Source organism: Ictalurus furcatus, chromosome 24, assembly GCF_023375685.1.
Source record: "Ictalurus furcatus strain D&B chromosome 24, Billie_1.0, whole genome shotgun sequence".
NCBI classification, from domain to species: Eukaryota; Metazoa; Chordata; class Actinopteri; order Siluriformes; family Ictaluridae; genus Ictalurus; species Ictalurus furcatus.
This window is the reverse complement of record NC_071278.1, coordinates 15914216-15932814: the sequence shown is the minus strand read 5'-3', so window position 1 is coordinate 15932814 and position 18599 is coordinate 15914216. Positions and strand designations below refer to the sequence as shown.

General features: G+C 39.9%; 1 protein-coding gene across 1 annotated transcript in view; it reads right to left on the bottom strand.

Moving 5' to 3' along the window:
- Window positions 1–18599, bottom strand: part of csmd2 (CUB and Sushi multiple domains 2) — a 362365-nt gene that overhangs the window by 48818 nt on the left and 294948 nt on the right. Inside the window, exons 40-46 of the mRNA XM_053612473.1 lie at window positions 17060–17176; window positions 16133–16342; window positions 14782–14970; window positions 11049–11226; window positions 7721–7866; window positions 7549–7629; window positions 5703–5816 (exon numbers count right to left, since the gene is read on the bottom strand). Coding sequence (XP_053468448.1) covers window positions 5703–5816; window positions 7549–7629; window positions 7721–7866; window positions 11049–11226; window positions 14782–14970; window positions 16133–16342; window positions 17060–17176 — 1035 coding nt within the window. The remainder of the gene's footprint in view (window positions 1–5702; window positions 5817–7548; window positions 7630–7720; window positions 7867–11048; window positions 11227–14781; window positions 14971–16132; window positions 16343–17059; window positions 17177–18599) is intronic.

Sequence of the window (18599 nt, the reverse complement as noted above, 5' to 3'; positions counted from 1 at the left end):
CATCAACTGGCAATCCAGATCAGCACCAGTATTTGAGTTTACCAAACCAAGCTCTTAATATAATACAGTAGCAGAGCAGATCAGTGTATGACAAACAAGCTTTTAGCTCTGTGGTACGCTCTCTATAAGTTTATGTGACTGTAATGGTGGTGTGAAGGGGAAACACTCTTACACATACAAACACACTTTCTGAAAAAAAGCAATTACATAATAAATACTCATTATTCAAAGAGTAAAATTAAACATATAAATACCAATATAAGCCAAAAACTTAATTAATAGATATGTTTGAGGTTGTTAACTGGCAAAATTCAGAACTGAGGCTGAAAAACCAGTATTTATACTTAGAGACCAGAGTTCAGTAAATTATCAACATTTAGTAATTTAATTTGTTATATTGTCTTATTTTTAGCCATGGGTTGAATAAACAGTCAATAAACAGTCTAATTAAGTTTAATTAAAGCAACATTTAAAAAAATATATATATATATGCAAAATTTTCGTGCCAAAAGTAAAGTTTCTGGTGATAATCAGACCAGCAGGTAGTGTTTTCACGAATGCACAGAAATGGTCCCGTTATGACTCTAGACCCCTGCAGTGTCAGTTGCACTGGTTGATGCTGAAGATGAAGACGGATCAGGGTCTGAATCAGGAGAGATTGCGTCTCTATCAGTTTCGGTTTCGGTTTCAACATCGCCTGAACTTTCACTGCTGTCACTATCTAGAATCCTCGCTCTCGCCTGTGTAACTGTGTATGTTTTCTCTTTTTTTTTCACTGTTTTAGATGTACCTGTGTTCACTGTAGGTGTAACTTTAGCTGGAACACGATTAGCTTTTCACTTTGGCATTTTTAGTTCACTTCTACTATTACACCAATATTCACGCTTGGATCTTCATCGTAATGCTGGCGTAATAACGTAATCACGTCGTGACGTCATGACGTCATCAACCTTCCGGGTTAAAAAATAATAATTAAATAAGTAAGGAAACATAGCATGCCGGTACACCGGCCTTACGGGGATAACGTTTACACTGTAAAGCCGCTATATCGGCCTTACGGGTATTTGGCATAGACGACCAAGCCGGTATATTGTCCTTACGGGAATAGATCAAAGACGGGCAAGCCGGTTTTTCGGCCATACGGGGTAAGAGGGTTAATTAACATTATTAATTAAATAATGTGAGCATTAATTTAAAGCATTTCCCCCATTTTCTACCACAGTTTCTCTATGTAACCATCAGCAGTTCCAATTTGTCTTCAGAGGATTTGGCTTGAGTATTAGACATATTAACCTGGCAAGTCTAAAGCTTTCCACTTTCCTCAGTTGCCATGGCAGTGTGGCGGCTAGCACTGCTTTACTACTTAGTTGAACACCAATCTATGAGTCTAGAGACATTGGGGAGTGTTTGCATGGGAAAACCTCAGTGTCACTATGACTGCAATGCTCATAGGTGACACTACTGAATGAAATGCAATGCAGAAATATTCAACTAATGTTAATTCGCAATCCCATCCTCTGGAATTCCCACAATGCTTTACCTTTAACATTACATTTCCAAGGCAGCTGGGTTTTTGTGTGTGTACTGTATGTAAAAATGGAGGTCCTTTCTGTTAAGCAGAGATAGCAAACGGAAAGCATTGATGACCTGGAGGGAGATGAGAAAGCAGGGGAATGATGAGAGTGTACAGTGAGACACTGCGGAGCGTGATATGGGGGCAGCTGCAGCCTGGATATCTCTTGCATTTCAATGAGCTGTGCCTCTTTCTCTTCTCACCACCTTCATGTTCCTATTCTCCCACTCCCTTTCTGTTTGTCTACTAGCCCTTTTATTCTTGTTCGCCTAGACTTTTCTAAACCATATGACTGCTACACTAAGCAGTCCTTTTTATATGTTCTTTTTTGTCAGTGCCACTTTCCCGTTGTCTATCTCAAAAACAACCCTTTAATTCCAGCAACCAAACCATGAAACCACAGAGATAAAGAGCACCTGAAAACATCATAACATTTATTCCTACTACATCCTCTCTCTCTCTGTCTCTCTCTCTCTCTGTCTGTCTTAAAATAAATATGTAGCAAAATTAATAACTAGATGCAACATCACATACATAAATGGTAACACATGAACACAGGGATAAAGTGTTGAAGTGGGGTTAGTCTAGGTGAGTGTTTATGGTGGTAGGCAGGGTTAGCGTGGATGGTGATGGTGGAGGTGGGGGTCATTGGTTTACAGCTCTTCCTTAGCTCTGGTTGTCCCTCAGGCTCTGACAAGAAGCTACAAATTTTTCAGCGATGTTTGCACTAATGGCTCTGTTGCCAAGAACAAAGTGGAGTTTTTGAGTTGGGGTGTATGTATTGAATTCAGCAAATATCCATCTCTACATTTTCCGTACCGCTCATCCTACACAGGGTCACGGGACACCTCGAGCCTATCCCAGGAAACTCGGGGACAAGCCTGGTGTGTGGAATTTTTCACAACTGCACACACATTTGCAGGGCACAATCGCACACACATTCACACACTCATTCACACACTATGGACAATTTGGAAATGCCAGTCAGCCTACAACGCATGTCTTGGGACTGGGGGAAACCAGAGTACCCTGAGGAAACCTCCAAAGCATGGGGAGAACATGCAAACTCCGTGCATGCAGGATGGGATACGGAATTCAAACCCCCAACCCCGGAGGTGCTCACTGAGTCTGTACATCATCAGTGTCTTTCTTAATTTGTTATCAGTCACCGTGGTCATGTGTACTCGCAATTTATTGCCTAATAACATTCCAGTTTGTCTTGAATATTAATGGTCTTTGTCCAATAAATAATGCAATTTTTCTTTTCTGTGTTTGTAATTTGGTTGGGCCGAATGGTTGTGAGTATGTGGTCTTGAGTCTCAGCGACCTCTGTAGGTCAGTCAGGCACTAACTGCTATGTTCACCTCCTGGTATTTTAGAGCTATTTATTAAGTATGATTTATTTTAGGATTTCTTTTCTCTCTCTCTCTCTGCTCTGCTTGATGAAACATGGCCTTTATAATACAACTGAGAACTGGATAGAACGTGTGCTACATGACCATGCTGCCCCTCAATATAGCCCTATTCATAGAGCTGGTGTGATTATCTGCCGCTAGCCCCTAAATAATGATAAGAAGAATTACTCCAGTTAAAACCCAGCACTCTTGAGTGCTGGGTCATGTTGGAGGCTGCACTAAAGAAGAGCAAATCAAGCACTCGTGCTTCCACTCTCGTTCTCCTGCTCTCTTCCAACCTTTGTTCCCTGTAATACTTGCCTATGCTAGAAGCACTAACGATTCCTGTGTATAATTAATCGCATTTATTAGGCCAGGTCTCTTCTGTAGGCTTTCATCAAGGTCTGAAAAATAGCTGCAATCTTTCCTATGATGCATTGCCAATAAACAGAAAAGACCAGTCACCATTTACACACATGCTGAGTGAGGACAAACACCGGAAGAGAAACTGTGTGTGTGTGTGTGTTTGTGTGTGTGTGCATGCGTGCGTGTGTGCGTGTGTGCGTGTATTATTTATTTTACGTTTTTTACAGAGTTCTTGACACAAAAGTACAACTGCTTCACAATTTATATGGCAAAAAAACATGTGCCTAGAATGCTAAGAAGGATTTATAAATCTATAAAAACAGCTTTCTAGTTCATCTCATAGAAATAAATTGATGCTGAATCACAAACAGTGATCCCATACATTTAAAAAAATGGACTTCACAGCAATTCATCATTAATTAATCTGAATTATTCATGGATACTTCTTATAAATAATTCAAGTTTACCTGGTGTGCTGTGAACAACCCGTCAGTTGAAAAAAAAAGCAAGTAGGAAAATGACTTTGGAGCTCTAAATACTGAACTACTCATTCCACTGAGTGTGCATGATCACAGGACTGAATGCAAGTACACTTGTACATGAAAAAGTCATTTTAGTTCAATTAAGCAGGACTTATTCTACTGAGATGCTGAACTGCTGTGCAGACGCAGTCTAAATTGGCATGTGAATGATCGCTGCATGGTGAGCACATCATTTTTCCTCTCGTCATCTATTGAATGTTCAACCAGTGCTGTGGCTGATGCTCCTTCACTGAGATAGGAGAAAAGGGTATAATGAAAAGAGTATAATGATTAGGTAATTTAGGGCCAAATGAAATTGGTAAGAATGAAGAGACCTCAAGCATAGTGGAGTGTTCAAATTTGGCTAGTTAATGCTGAAAATGCCAAGGTCAGCCAGGAAACTCTGTCTGAGCGCTGATTGGCTTCCTTGATTCCCTGATCAGCCACGCTTTTCCGCACCTATTTAACCCTTTATAATCCCAACCAATTCGCCACCTACGGCCTGTGCATGCTACTAAATTCCATATCCTACACTCTTCCTCCCCATCATCACCGTCTAGATCTGCTACAGGATCAGCTCCTTCCATGCCGTTTGCAGCAGCAGCATGCTTCTCTTCTTCTACATGTCTGTCCATGACTATCAGAGTAAGTATTTGTACTTGCTCAGCAGCAGCGTAACAGATCTAGTCCGCCAGACCAAACCTATTTACACTCCATCAACATCTATAAAAGCTCACAATTTCTCTCAGAGAGTTGTCACTGCCGAAATAGTACTGTTTCTGATCTTCTTTAAATATGAATTGAGAAACACAATCCAGTCGTCTCACATTATCTGCATCAACAGGCAAATAAGTCATTTTCAGTGAAAGACAAGATTGCATTCATGTTTCAAATGTAGGTAACAGAGAACATAATCCTTCAATCCATCCATTTACTATACCACTTAACCTACGCAGGGTCACGGGGAGCCTGGAGCCTATGAAAGGGGACTTGGGGCACAAGGCCGGGGACACCCTGGACCGGGTGGCATCCCATCATGAGGCATATTAACACACATTCACACACGACGCACAATTTAGAGATGCCAATTAGCCTACAGCACATGTCTTTGGATGGTGGGGAGGTGGAACCAGGGTACCTAGTGGAAACCCCCAAAGCATGGCTAGAACATGCAAACTCTGCACACACAGGTTCATATTCAGAGGTGGGACAAACATGCTAACCACTAAGCTGCCATACCCCCCAGAGGAGGAGGAGGAGGAGAAGGAGAAGAAGAAGAAGCAGTAGCAGCTATAAAATAAGCATCAGAAGGACCTCACTGGCAACTAGCTATCATACACCTCAGAGGAGGAGAAGGAGAAGAAGAAGCAGTAGCAGCTATAAAATGAGCATCAGAAGGACCTCACTGGCAACTAGCTATCATACACCCCAGAGGAGGAGGAGGAGAAGGAGAAGAAGAAGCAGTAGCAGCTATAAAATGAGCATCAGAAGGACCTTACTGGCAACTAGCTATCATACACCCCAGAGGAGGAGGAGGAGAAGGAGAAGAAGAAGCAGTAGCAGCTATAAAATGAGCATCAGAAGGACCTCACTGGCAACTAGAACTGCTGCCACATTTATTTCAAACAGATTTTCAGAGGATTTCTCTGAGATACCCTACCATGCAGCTCAACTGGTTTAAGGTCATGTGACTGGGCAGGTCAGGCCATTAAAGATAGCAATGCATCCTTACTCTCTAAATAGTTCTTCAAAACCATTGCGGTGTGTTTGTAGTCAGTAAAAATCAAACACTACTCAGAAAGACTAGACAGTCACTGTAAACTGTTCATACATGACATCAAGCCTTACCATCACACGAAGGTGGAGGTCCTTCAAACTCCAGGTGTGTGCCCAGACGGCAGGTTAAAATGCTGTTCCCATTGAGGTGGTACCCAGGTAAACATCTGTAGCGCACTATATCACCTGTAGAAAAAAATTGTACAAATTAAATGCGTCAAACTTCTAGCATAGACAATCAGCTTCACAAATAGATCAGACTGCACAGATCAACAGCAGCAATCGCTGGTAATTTCTGTCTTTCCCAAGGCTTAATGAAGTGCATTGGTCTTCACTGTCTGATATAATGACCGCAAGCATACTAGGAAGGATAAAAGGACAAAAGGAGACTTGACATGCCTGTGCTGCAGTGTAATTAGGGAAACAGCACAGTGCACTTTTCATTGTAACCTCTACCTGAAGCTGCAGAAAGAGATTATGCATGAATTCAATAACAGTGACAGAGCAAAAAGAGAAAATCATACACAGGGTCAGTCACACTATTTTAACTTAATGCATAAACATAATAACTGGATTTAGCAGCATATCTATGACATATCCATTAATTCAGGAACTGAATACAAACCAGCTAACAGAGGATAATTGTGTGTGTGTGTGTGTTTATTACTAAGACAACAGCCTTTGCTAAAATGGTGAATTAAGCTAATGTCATGCATAATCAATGATCACAACAGCAGAGAATCAGTATGACTTAATGGCAGAGATAGAACACTGTTTAAACCTCTGCGGAGTCTTGATAACATGATGAATTTGCAACGTGATAAATTTGCATCAGCCCAAAACCAAGTCACTTACAGGAGCTGTTCCTTTCAGAACAGAAAGACCAGTGAAAAAGTTAAGACCTGGTATCAAACTCTTATGGACCGTCTCCCCTTCAGGGTGTATGTATGTGTCATGCATGGTGTTGCCGGGAATGGCTCCGAATTTACCGTGATCCTGACTGGGATAAAGAGGATAGTGAAAGATGAATGAATGAATCATGCTCATGTGAATTTTTTTTTTTTCTTCTCACAAATAAGTTTGAGATTTTTTTGTTTTGTTTTTGATGATATTTTCAAAATATATTGGTTAACTAATTTGATTTATTTGTTATAATACACACAACACAGTTTCAATCAATATGTTATTTCATTGTTTTTTTTTTTGTTTTTTTTTTTGCATAGTGTAATGGATACATCTTCAATTAAGAAACTAAGAAAAACTCTTGTCTAGCACGGAAACACCTGTGAACCACTGTTCGAGTCAATTTTGAAAAAATAAAAAATAAACACAGTGCCAGTAATTGATAAACTCCCAGGAAACAGTCATTCTTTCAGCACAAATAATTACGTAATCTAAGGAAACATCTATACATAATGCTCCATTTTACAAAATAATTGTATTTTGTGCAACTGGGATAGTCAAAATCAGCCTGATTACCAGAACCACAAAATAAAGAAAAAAAGAGAAAATATAAAGAAATATAGGATAATCATGCTGCTTTAAGCAATACAATGAGATCTCCTGCTTTGAATTCTGTATGAACCAATTTGCCAGCTCTGGCAATGAATCAGCATATCAGCACAGCCCTCTGGGATTTGTTGTGTTGGCGGTGAAGCAGCTTTCCCTCCTCAAAGTGAGTTCTGGAGGAGGGAGTGTGTTACTGCTGAGGGAGGTGTGTGTGTGTGTGTGTGGCTGCCTCTGCTATTCTGGGAACATTATTAATGAGAGGCGCTCAAGCCTGAAAATGAACTGGCAGCCTGCTTCTATGCTCAAATATTCTGCATACATTGGCAAAGGCCAGACACTCATACACCACACATGCTCAAGCCTGGCACCCTTGATATTATGGTCTGGATGAGAGAGATGGGACACATACCTATTTTGAACTCTTTGCTGGCCATCAGGATTTCTGCATTGGGGATGATGGGAGGGGGTAAGCAAAACTGGAGTCTGTAGGCTGGAGAAAGAGAGAGGGACAGAAAACTGCAGTGTATATAAATGGAAGAAACCAACTTATTATATGAATGATGATAGGAAGCCAGAAATACCTTGGTAGTTGATCTTGAAAAGTCCGCCTTTTTCTGAGTTGCTGCGGAACCGTATAAGGATCTGATTGGATGTGCTGCTGGGCGGGTCATTAGGCTCACTGTCTGTAAATACACCAAGCTTTCGTGCATTTTCCTGTGGTCCATCCCTGCGGAGAAAGAAGACACAATTCAGTTTCTCTAAGCTTCTCCTAAATTCCTACTCACACTGCTCAAATCAATCTGATCTGACATACAGCATTTTTATAAATTGAGTTTGAATCCAGCCCATGGATTCCTAGGCAAATGACAGCCTCCACGTAGAGGGAGTATGCTTTATAGCCTCCAAATTCTCAATCCTGGCTCCTGCTGGCTAGAACTGTGCGCCGAATTACTGTGGGAACTTACCCCTATCTTTTCCATCTCTCTGTGCAGCTACGGCAATTTGGCCATTTCCCGATCCCAAATTCGACTATAGTCAGTCAGTTTAAAAACAGTCTGTTGGTGTCTCTCTGAGTGGGCACTAGAGATTACACTCTCTACTGTGCATTCAGAAGAGCCTGTCTGGCTGGAGGAATGCTGCTTGGCTGTAATAGTCATGCTGCCAGGATGGAGCATTTCCCTGGCTGTCTTCACAAACATTTTCAACACTGAGAAAGGGATATTTAATTACATCACACCTTAGTTTTGTGTAAACATGATTAAATGCTGTACTGCAATGAGGTACTACAAGGGCATTGCATTGATAATCCATAAACCCATTTTCCATAACGTGTATCCTACACATGGTCGCGGGGGAGCCTGGAGCCTATCCCAGGGAACTCGTGGAACAAGGCGGAGGACACCCTGGATGGGGTGCCAACCACACAATCGCACATACATTCACACACTATGGACAATTTGAAAATGCCAATAAGCCTACAATGCATGTCTTTGGACTGGGGGACGAAAACCGGAGTACCTGGAGGAAACCGCACATCCAAACACCTTACACACAGGGCAGATTCAGGATTTGAGCCCCCAACCCCGGAGGTGAAAGGCAAATGTGCTAACCACTAAGCACCAAGCCCCCCTGCATTGATGATGTACTTTGTAAAACCAAGTTTAATCAAATGATGGCCAATGCTCCCTCTGTTAATATACATACAAACAGATATTGTCCCTTGCTGTTATAGGAAAATGATCAATGACATAGTTTATTATTTGTCTACCACATCAATTTGCCAATGATTACACTGATTTAATAAACAGCCATCTGCAGTTTTGTGCAGTTTCAGTGAAGCAGCATACAACTGTTCTTTACCATCTATAATTTAATTTAATGTTGTAGAATTTTTCTGAGACAAATTAGGTTCTGTTATCACTTCCAGTATATGGCCAAAAGTATATGGGCACCTTATAATCATACCCATATGTGCTGCCAAAAGCTGGTCACCCGTTGTTTTTATAATAACCTCCACTCTTCTGGAAAGACTTTCCACTAGATTTTGGAATGTGGCTGTGGGGATTTTTGCTCATTCAGGCATAATAGCACTGGCGAGGTTGGGCACAGATGTTGAGCGAGACTGGGGTGCAGTTGTTGTTCCAATTCATCCCAAAGGTCTGGGCTTTTGTGCAGGACACTCAAGTTCTTCCACTCCCACCTTGTCTTCATGGCCTTCGCTTTGTGCACAGGGGCATTGTAATGCAAGAACATGGTCATCTAGACCTCTTAATTCCAGGTGAAGGGAAAACTTGATGTTACAGCTCACAAATACATTCCAGACAACTGTGTGCTTCCAACTTTGTGGCAACAGTTTGGGAGAGACCCGCATATGGGGTATGATGGTTTGGTGTCCACAAACTGTTGGCCATATAGTGCATAAACTGTCATTTCCTGAATAGCTGCTCTTTTTCTCTTTCTCTTGAATTTAACAATACAAGAAAAAATGCTCTCTCTCATCCCCCATAAATGTTTCCTTACAAAAGCTTCACCATGATTTGACCACTAATTTGACTGGTCGAGCGACGTTCCAAGAATGTTTAGTATTTTGTATTACAGCCTTGGGACATTTCACAGTCTCACTCCCTTCATCTGTGCTCACCACACAAAATTCCACTTCCTAGTTCGAAACACTTACTGCAGTAGTGTTAGCGACATGATCAGAGGTCATGGCAAAGAACACTTTTCAGGAAAATTACTTTTGCCTTAAAATATGAAAGCTTGTCAGATTAAGATGGAAAGGAAGAAGGGAAGGCAAAAATAAACAGAAAATTTGTGTCCGTATTGTGTGCGAAATATCACTTACTCAATATTAATTTCTTGTTTATAGCAATGTTGTAAAAACCAGTTAAATTTGTGCCTAATATTTCAGCAGAATATTTCAGCTACACCAATATTTAGTATAACCACACTCTAGGTTTTGCGATATTGCTTAATACGATTTATCTTTGTTAAATAACGACATGAATTTTAGTCTTTTATTATTAGGCTTAGATTTTATGGACTGTCTGCCATACAACTCCTTGTAAATGAGCCGTTACTATAAAAACAGTAGTGTGTTAAAACAAGCTCATTAATATAAGCCTGTCATTTGAATTACAGCCAGCACTACTGTCAGAGCAGATTTCATCCAAAAATCAACACCACCTGACCAACAGGTTTGAGAATTCAGCAACAATGATGTATAATGGATGGTAGATGATTTTGGATCGTTTAATTGGTGTGCCTTAAGACTGTAGATTTTGTTCAGCTTTCCTGGACTAACTAAAGCTGATCCAAGGCTGATCTTGACTAACGCTGTTAAGTGAACAACTAGACTTATAGACATATGTTAGACCTGCATTAATAACCTTTCCCAGAGAAGCTGAAAGGTTAAAATGTAACAGACAGATGTCCTTGAAATGGTTACACTGTACTTTCCACAACACAAACAGAGAAGCTAGGAGGATGATGAATTACAGTATCCTGAACTAAAGCTTTGGCTGCTCACTTGTCCAGCAAGCCATTAAAGCACAAAGGAAAGAAAAAGGCCATGGAAATTGTAGCACTGGAAGCAGCTATGGAAATAAATGTGGTACACAAAAATCCATTACCAGCCTTCCAAATCCAATTTATTCTTATGGAGAAATTTGTAGTTTGCAATGTTGACTGATTGATGTGGATGATGAGCATGCCACATGATGCAGTCATTGTTTACACCAGAGAGGACATTTGTGGACACGGCAGCACTAATAGATCTGAGCTGTGTGCTGTTAGGACAGTGTCCATTACCTGGTTCTATTACAAAGAGTTTTTAAAGCAAGCACAGAACCTGTCTGAGAGAGTAGCCATTTCTTAGTTTTAGTCACTATCAACCAGCAGCTAGCTCACCACACAGTGATGAAGTCATGGGGCCCATGAACCTGCAGCAGGGTAAAATTAAGGCGCACGCCCAAGCCCGGGGCCACCGTGATTAGCCATGTGCAGTCCGCAGAGCTTGGGTACTCCTCCGGATAGCCAGGAGAAAAGATGGTTCCATTGTCTGATGCAATATTCCCTCCACATGGCACTATAAGGCAAGAGCAAAAAATAAAATAAACAAGACACCATGAATAAAAAATTCCACAAAAGCAAATTCCAAGGGGAATCAGAGAAAAATGGGAGTCTTTTCTTTTTTTGCCACTCTTCCCCTAATGTGACTCACCGTGGCCTAGGATTAAGTAAGAAAGCCTGTTAGCATGCAAGGTCTGGGTCGGTATGTTCCAGGGAGATAAGAGAATACCCTTATCCAGGGGACAGGAGAACCACGAGAGAGGTGGGGTGACATAGATATCGACTTATACACAAACCCTTTGGGCAACAGAACATGGCCAAGACAGGGCTTGTTCCCTCTCTCTGCCCATGCCCCATTTCCACCTCCACTTTAAAAATCACTCTGCCTAAAGCCACACTGCACTTAGAGCCATTTCCAGGATTTGAATATTCCTGGCCTGTCTGAAATTACATCCTGATACTATGCCTCAGTCTTGTTGGAGTTGGAGGGAAACAACCAGTCTGATTTAGCACACATACTGAAAGCAGACCCGGACTCTGAAATTTTACCAGGTTTCTCTGAGACCTCTACCTCAATACATTGTTTCTTTTGTGACTTCCTTTTCATTTCTTTGTTAATTCCTAATGCAGCATGCTTGCTCCCTTAGTCTTGCCTATTAAATGAAGTATTGATCAGAACATTGATCAAAAGTACATCATGCTACTGTGCAGAAACGTGCAGCCATACTATTGATCAGTACGGGGCTGCATAGAGGAGAGGGAAGAGGCCAAAGTTACAGGAAGCCAACTTTCTAACGTTGGTAACTGAGTCATTGGAGGAGGACAGAATAGAGGAAGAGCATACAGGAGGATCTAGGCAGGTGTAAACACAGTGAACATTGATCACACTTGTCATGCGCAGTAGAGGAAGTGTAGTACATGACAGCACACACAGAGCAAAGTCCTGAATCTAATCTGTTATGGAGAGTGTGTAAGGCGATGTGAGGGCCTGTCCATCAAACTAAGTCTGGCAGAGAGAGAGAGAGAGAGAGAGCAAGAGACTGAGAAAGGATGAGAGATGGCTTTCGTTGACTTCTAGCAGCTATCAAATTTGTCACTTACTTCTTAAGTGCGCTCTAAGCATTTTCAGAATGTTTCTGATCAATACGCAAAGACCAAGGGTGAAATGCAGTAATGCTTGAACTGTGCCAATTGCTATTGATTTGTCCAATGATAAATACTGCAACCTTTTCTGGATAGTGCAACTAAGTTTAGATGTGCTGAGTGTCATACTACGTCTTTCAAGTTTCATTTTGAACACACAAGGGACGTCCAGGACTGACGAAGCAAGTACATAAACTACAGAAGTTCTAAAGCAAGCACCAACTTCCTTTCAAAACCTCAGTGCAATAGATGAGTAAGTCCTTCATACACAAAACCAATATTCTCTTGAATGTAGTACGGAATCTCAAAAGTTAAATGTGTCTTTTAAGATTGTTACTTGTCACCTTGAATAAGATGATCTCAATAAAATAGTGGTTAAGTTCTATAAAATACTGAAATAACATGTGCTCTCCATGTAAGATTATACAGTGAAGGTCTATTGATAGACCTGTGATTAAAGAAAATTACTATGTTCTGCTTATGTCATCAATCAGCACAATCCAAGCTATTCTTTTCTCTCTGTCCATTAACATGTCTCATTTACATTTTTCCACCGTCATTATTGTATATAGAGCTCTCAATTGTGTTTCACATTATCCTAGGTTGTTCTCCTATTGGTGTTTTTTGTTTATTAATTTATTTTTTAATAACTATTTATTGGTGGCTTTTGGGCAAACATTGTAGCAGCGGCCACAGCAGAGATTTTAATAAAAAATTTCAGACACTGCCAAAACTTCAACTGTCATTGGCTTCAATGGTACTAAATTAGGGCCAGTGAGCATGTCACATTATGCATTTTAAAACTGCCTCACGACCAAAGAATTCCCTTATGATGTGTGATTATCGTCTGTGACAGCAAAATAAACTTATAGTTAAGAGCTATGGTGGACGTGTGCATGACCAGAAATATAATAAAAAACATGCATCTGCTTCTCACGTCATGTACAGTCAAACAATCACATTGCTGATTAAAAGGGTTTTTTTCCTTGGTGTTAACAAATACTTTGTATCGTGTTTGTTATTGTGGCTGTATATACGCTATAGGGATCTAAAAAAACTAAGGTCTATTAAATGAAAAAAGGGTGTAGAGATATATTTGTAAGCCTGGTGAATAAATTAAATAAATAACAAACAATAATAACAACAACAGAGTACAGTATTGGTATAACACTACTGGGAAAATGTGTCAAAAATATACCCGCTGGGGCAGAAAATGGCTGGACTGTACACTTGACTGAGTGTTGACATGGAAAAGCATCCGTCTGGTCTTTGAAAACTTGTTTTTGCTATGTAAGCACTCAGCCAATCCAGCATGCCTTGAGGTCCTGAACCAGTATCTCAGTGCATGCAGCATCTTTCTGTTTCATCCAAAAAAAATCTGCTGATGTGACTATAGCAAAATATGGTGGTTTTATATTTATGGATTCCCTGGAGTCCTGGGTAGAATTACTCAGTTATATACTCAGTCATATACTCAGTTATATACTCCGTAATACACGCAGTTATATGCACCATAAGAACCGTGATCACACTTTCCTTAAGAGCAGTGTTCATATGGCTGCATGATACCTGACATAAATATGCATAAAAATGTATAAAGGCTTAATTAAACTGGCATAATGATTGTTTAGATTATTTTGGAATTGAATTAAGACATTTTTTTCTGTGATTTCTGTTGACAAAATACTGTGTTATGATGCTGTGAGCTGTTATAGAAACTGATTTTGTATCTTAGTGTACAAATGTTAACACTCACTCTTATTGACAATAAACACAAATCTGATTACAGGATTCCAATGTAAGTTAGCCCACAAAGTGTCATAACACAACCTTATTTTACCATCTATCACACAGGTGTTATGTCAACATGGAAACAGTGACAAATGCAGTCTTTATGACAGACAATACTTGTTGGTATATGCTTTTAGAAATATTTACATATATAGGCTTATGCAATTTGTCATGAAAGTAAAGTGTTAACATAATCCCAAATCAATTGTTATGAGTTGCTAGACGATTAATTAAATTTTTGATGAAAACAAAGCTATGCTACCTACAGTTATATGCTGGATTGATAATCGAGGCAAGCTTCCTAACATTGTTGTATCACTTTCTGCCAGATCTCTTGCATGGTTTTTTGTATGCATATGTTTTGTTTCTATGATTCTCTCGATGCTAACTAGAACAACGATGGAGACAGCACCGGTGGAGGAATGTAGAACAACCTGTAAGTAGCTTGCAATTGCATTTTTCTACAAAAAATATAGAATCTTACATCTTGAAGCTTTAAATATGAATATATGCATACAAATAGACCTTATAGCAATGTGGTACCTTGATTCCAACTTGCACAATTTTGAAAAATAAAGCACAAACAGTATTTACATTAATTTCTGAACATCACTATTAAAATTTGAATGGACTGTACCTTCACACCGAGGAAAGGGATGATCCCAGGTGCGGGTTGTACCATGTTGGCAGGTGAGAATGGACTGACCCATTAGTTGATATCCAGGGTAACACTCGAAGGAGATGGACTGGCCTACATTGTACCCAGCACCCACCACCACTCCATGGTGAAAAGGCTCTGGATCTGAACATTCTTGGAGCTCATATGCTAAGGAACAAAGGCAAGCAGAAATACAAGCAATCTTAAAAGTCCATCAAAAACACAGCGTGTCAGAGTCCAAGATTGGACTGGTGCGCCTATAATAATGTTTTTGTGATTGCAGTCAATATCAATATGGCTCTATACACAGTAGATGTCTATTTTTGATCAACTGAAGGGACTGACTATATAGGAAGTTTAATGCCTTTTCAGAAGTACAATTCAATCCAAAGTTTTTACAAGGCTGAGACGGAGACGGTGACCGAGGCTTTTAAATAACAATGCACGCTGGTAATGAACCATTTTGTCACTGACTCCTGGCTCAGAAAGGTCACAAACAGATCACATTAAAAAACAGCTGGAATTCTTATGGACTGCTCACAAACTGAACATTTTACGTAACAAAATTTAAGGTCATTCAGTGATTCTTAATATCGGTGTGCAACCGGCATCTTAATAGCACTCCTTAAAGTCATTCTATGAAAAGCATAGCAGAGGCTGATCTGATTCCTACTTCAGGTTTTAAAAAAAATAAATAAATAAAAAAACACCCTGCACACCCACCACAACCAATTTAATTTTAAAATGCCAAATGCTCAAGATTGTATGTTTGGGTGAGAGACAACCCAGGGATAAAAATCTGACTAAGGAAATTGATTTCAATGGATCAAAGCATCTTTAGTGCGCGATAAGCCTGAATATGAACTCTGATTTACATGATGATGTTCACATAATCATGCAAATATTGATAGCGCTTTTCAATTCAGCAAATGTTTATTCCAGCACCGATTACGGTTGGCCTTTCTGAGATAAAGTTTAATTTCAGAGTTATACTTAAGAGTTAAGCCATGAGACTCACGGAATATATAACTGACGGAAGCAGTTCAGGCCCAGTAAATTTTTACAGCTTTATATAATGAGGCCAGTTAAGAAGAGGCCTGACTAAGAATATAAATAACAAAGGCATTCAATGAATTTCTTTTGTTGGAGTGTTTTTGCATGCTCTTGGACTACAGTGATGAATTGTAACATTTGTAATGTTGCTTGCTTTGATGAAGTACTGTTATAAATATTCTGTTTTTAGTGTCAGACATACAGATTTAATGCTTTTTAAAGTATGAAGATTTACACTCAAACAAATTTGGTGCTCTAGACATTCACACATTCTTACCCTGATAATCAAATCTGAATCCTGGTTTGTTCTGGGAATGATCACTGTGGAAATACACTGTAGTTTCATGGGACGTAGTAAGAAGAGATGCCGGGACATCCTGCCCACTGAATCGGCCAATCACAGTACTAGTGTCAAAAGGGCCATTCCTGATCTCCAGAAAGTCATGGTTCGCCTCGGTTGAGAAATTAAGAAACTGTATGTGGGCTCCTGTTTAAATGAAACACAAGATGTAAAGATTGTAATAATTAGCACTTTCATATGACTAGATTCGGAGTTCTTTATCTTGCACAAGATTGCAGAATGCTAATCTAAGAGCAATTTGGCTTGATTTCATTTTGTTCTATCCTTAAACATTCATTTGTTCTGTCCTTAAAGTTCTAGTCTTTAAGAAATGGTTTCCTACATTACCCACAGTGCTGTTTGACAACCTGCTGATAGTCTCTGCCATAACTATAGTATTGCATTCTGAAACTTTGAATCCACTGTATGCTTTCTCGACTAATTTTACAATTAAGTTATTATTACAGTGGCATTGAACACCGCTGGAAAGTGGTAAGTGAAAAAGAAGCTCTTGTACTTTAGTTTTTACCAGCTAAATATGCAACCTGACCATTATCCTTTATGGTTGTGAATGTAGATTTTTTTTTCTCCTATTTAAAACCTTTGTAACTCCACTAGAAAATGCCCCCCGTGATGTCAGAGTGGCAGACAAATGGCCATTAAAAAAAGAATCACACTGGCATCAACCAAAAAAGGGAAAAGAATCGATAAATATTCCAATAAAATAAATAAATAAATAAACATTTTAAATGTGTTTCAGGGTGGAGTTTTCCGTATAAAAAATGTAACAAATTTTCAAAAGAGATGTGTCTTTTGAATTTCCAAATGGGATGTCATGATTGCATTCAGTATCCTTGTCCTTACCATAGCCAACTGGTAGGTAGATCCTCCAAGTGCAGTCACTGTTGCTAGGGTAGTTTCCAGGGAAACCAGGACTCAGGATGGTTCCTTCCATCTCTTCTCTGATCCCCCCACACTGTGCTACAGGAATAGAGGACAATGCAGAAAAAATGCATCAGAGGGAATATGCAAAAAGCTATACTTTAAAAACATTTACATGTAGAACATCAGTCTGAAGTGACATGCTCTTGTATTGTGTTAGTCTTTCATTGAATGTAGAATGTGTCTACTGTAACTGCTTTGTACAGGAGTTATGCTTTTTCTTTATTTGTGCTAGCTGACCTTCCAAAGGCATCAAAGGCCTCAAGCTGCTTTGTAGCTTTTGATTTCAAAACCCATTTTACAGTTTCTTTTGGGAGAGTCCTACACCTTCTCACACTCTTCTCTTAGTGCTCTGTGTCTAACCCATTCATTGATTCCAACATCACTTTGATTAAAGCCTTGGCAAGGCTCTGTGAATACAGTCCTTGATCCCTCATGGAGAACAGAAAGGCTCATACTGTTCCACATGTCTGGACAATCAGAAGCTCTCAGGAAAATGCTTATGCCGGTGTGAGCCATCACTCTCTCCAGTAGTTCCGCCAATCGTAGCGTGAGACGGAACTAATTAGTACAGAGTAGGTCACAGCCATTACTCATGTTTGTCAAGAGCCATGCACAGCGATTGTGACATGGCATTCAAGTTCCCTCTTCTCTCTCTCGCTTTATTTTTAACGCACACACACACAAATTCACTCATGCAGTGTAGTGGAACTGTAACTATAACGGACATGGTTTGATTAGTGTTTACTGTTGCACAAGGCCTTGATGTTGTTATTGCGGTGTAAGAAGGTCCCACCTGAGAGCTGACTGATAGATGAGTGGCCTTGAGGGCTCTTTAATGACATGCCTGCCACCATGGAACCGAACACATAAACTACTGGATGGGTTCCATCTGAATCAGACAGATGGCAGCAAAAGCAATAAACTCCTTACTGTCAGAAGCTGTGGGTATGCCGGTACAAAGTTTTTTGCATGAAGATAGTTTTATTGGAAGAACCTCCATTTATCAATCCAGGGGAATTTAATGAATACCTTACAGCTGAATCATAACACACCTGGCTTTAGCAACTTCTGAGTGAGTGATTCTGTGGAAGGTGGAAAAGTTCAGAGACGACACTGGTGTAGCCAGCTTAAAATGAAAACTATACATTTATACCCATAAGTGCATTTTGTGCAGATGGCAGACACTAGTAGGAGCAGCAATGGCACACATTTGTTATTTAATCATTAAAGGCAAGAGGTAATGTTGACCAATCTTGCCATATTAACAGAGATGCCATAAAATGCCTTTATAACAGTTGTGAGAAAAGCTGGTGGAATAATAGTGGAAAATTTTGTCATTGGACATTTTATCTTGTAAAATGTATCTCTGCCCGTCTTTTTCTCATTATCGTCTATCACCTCGATAGCCCTGTGCTCAGATTGTAGATAGCTGGTTTTCAGACAGAAACAGGGAATCATT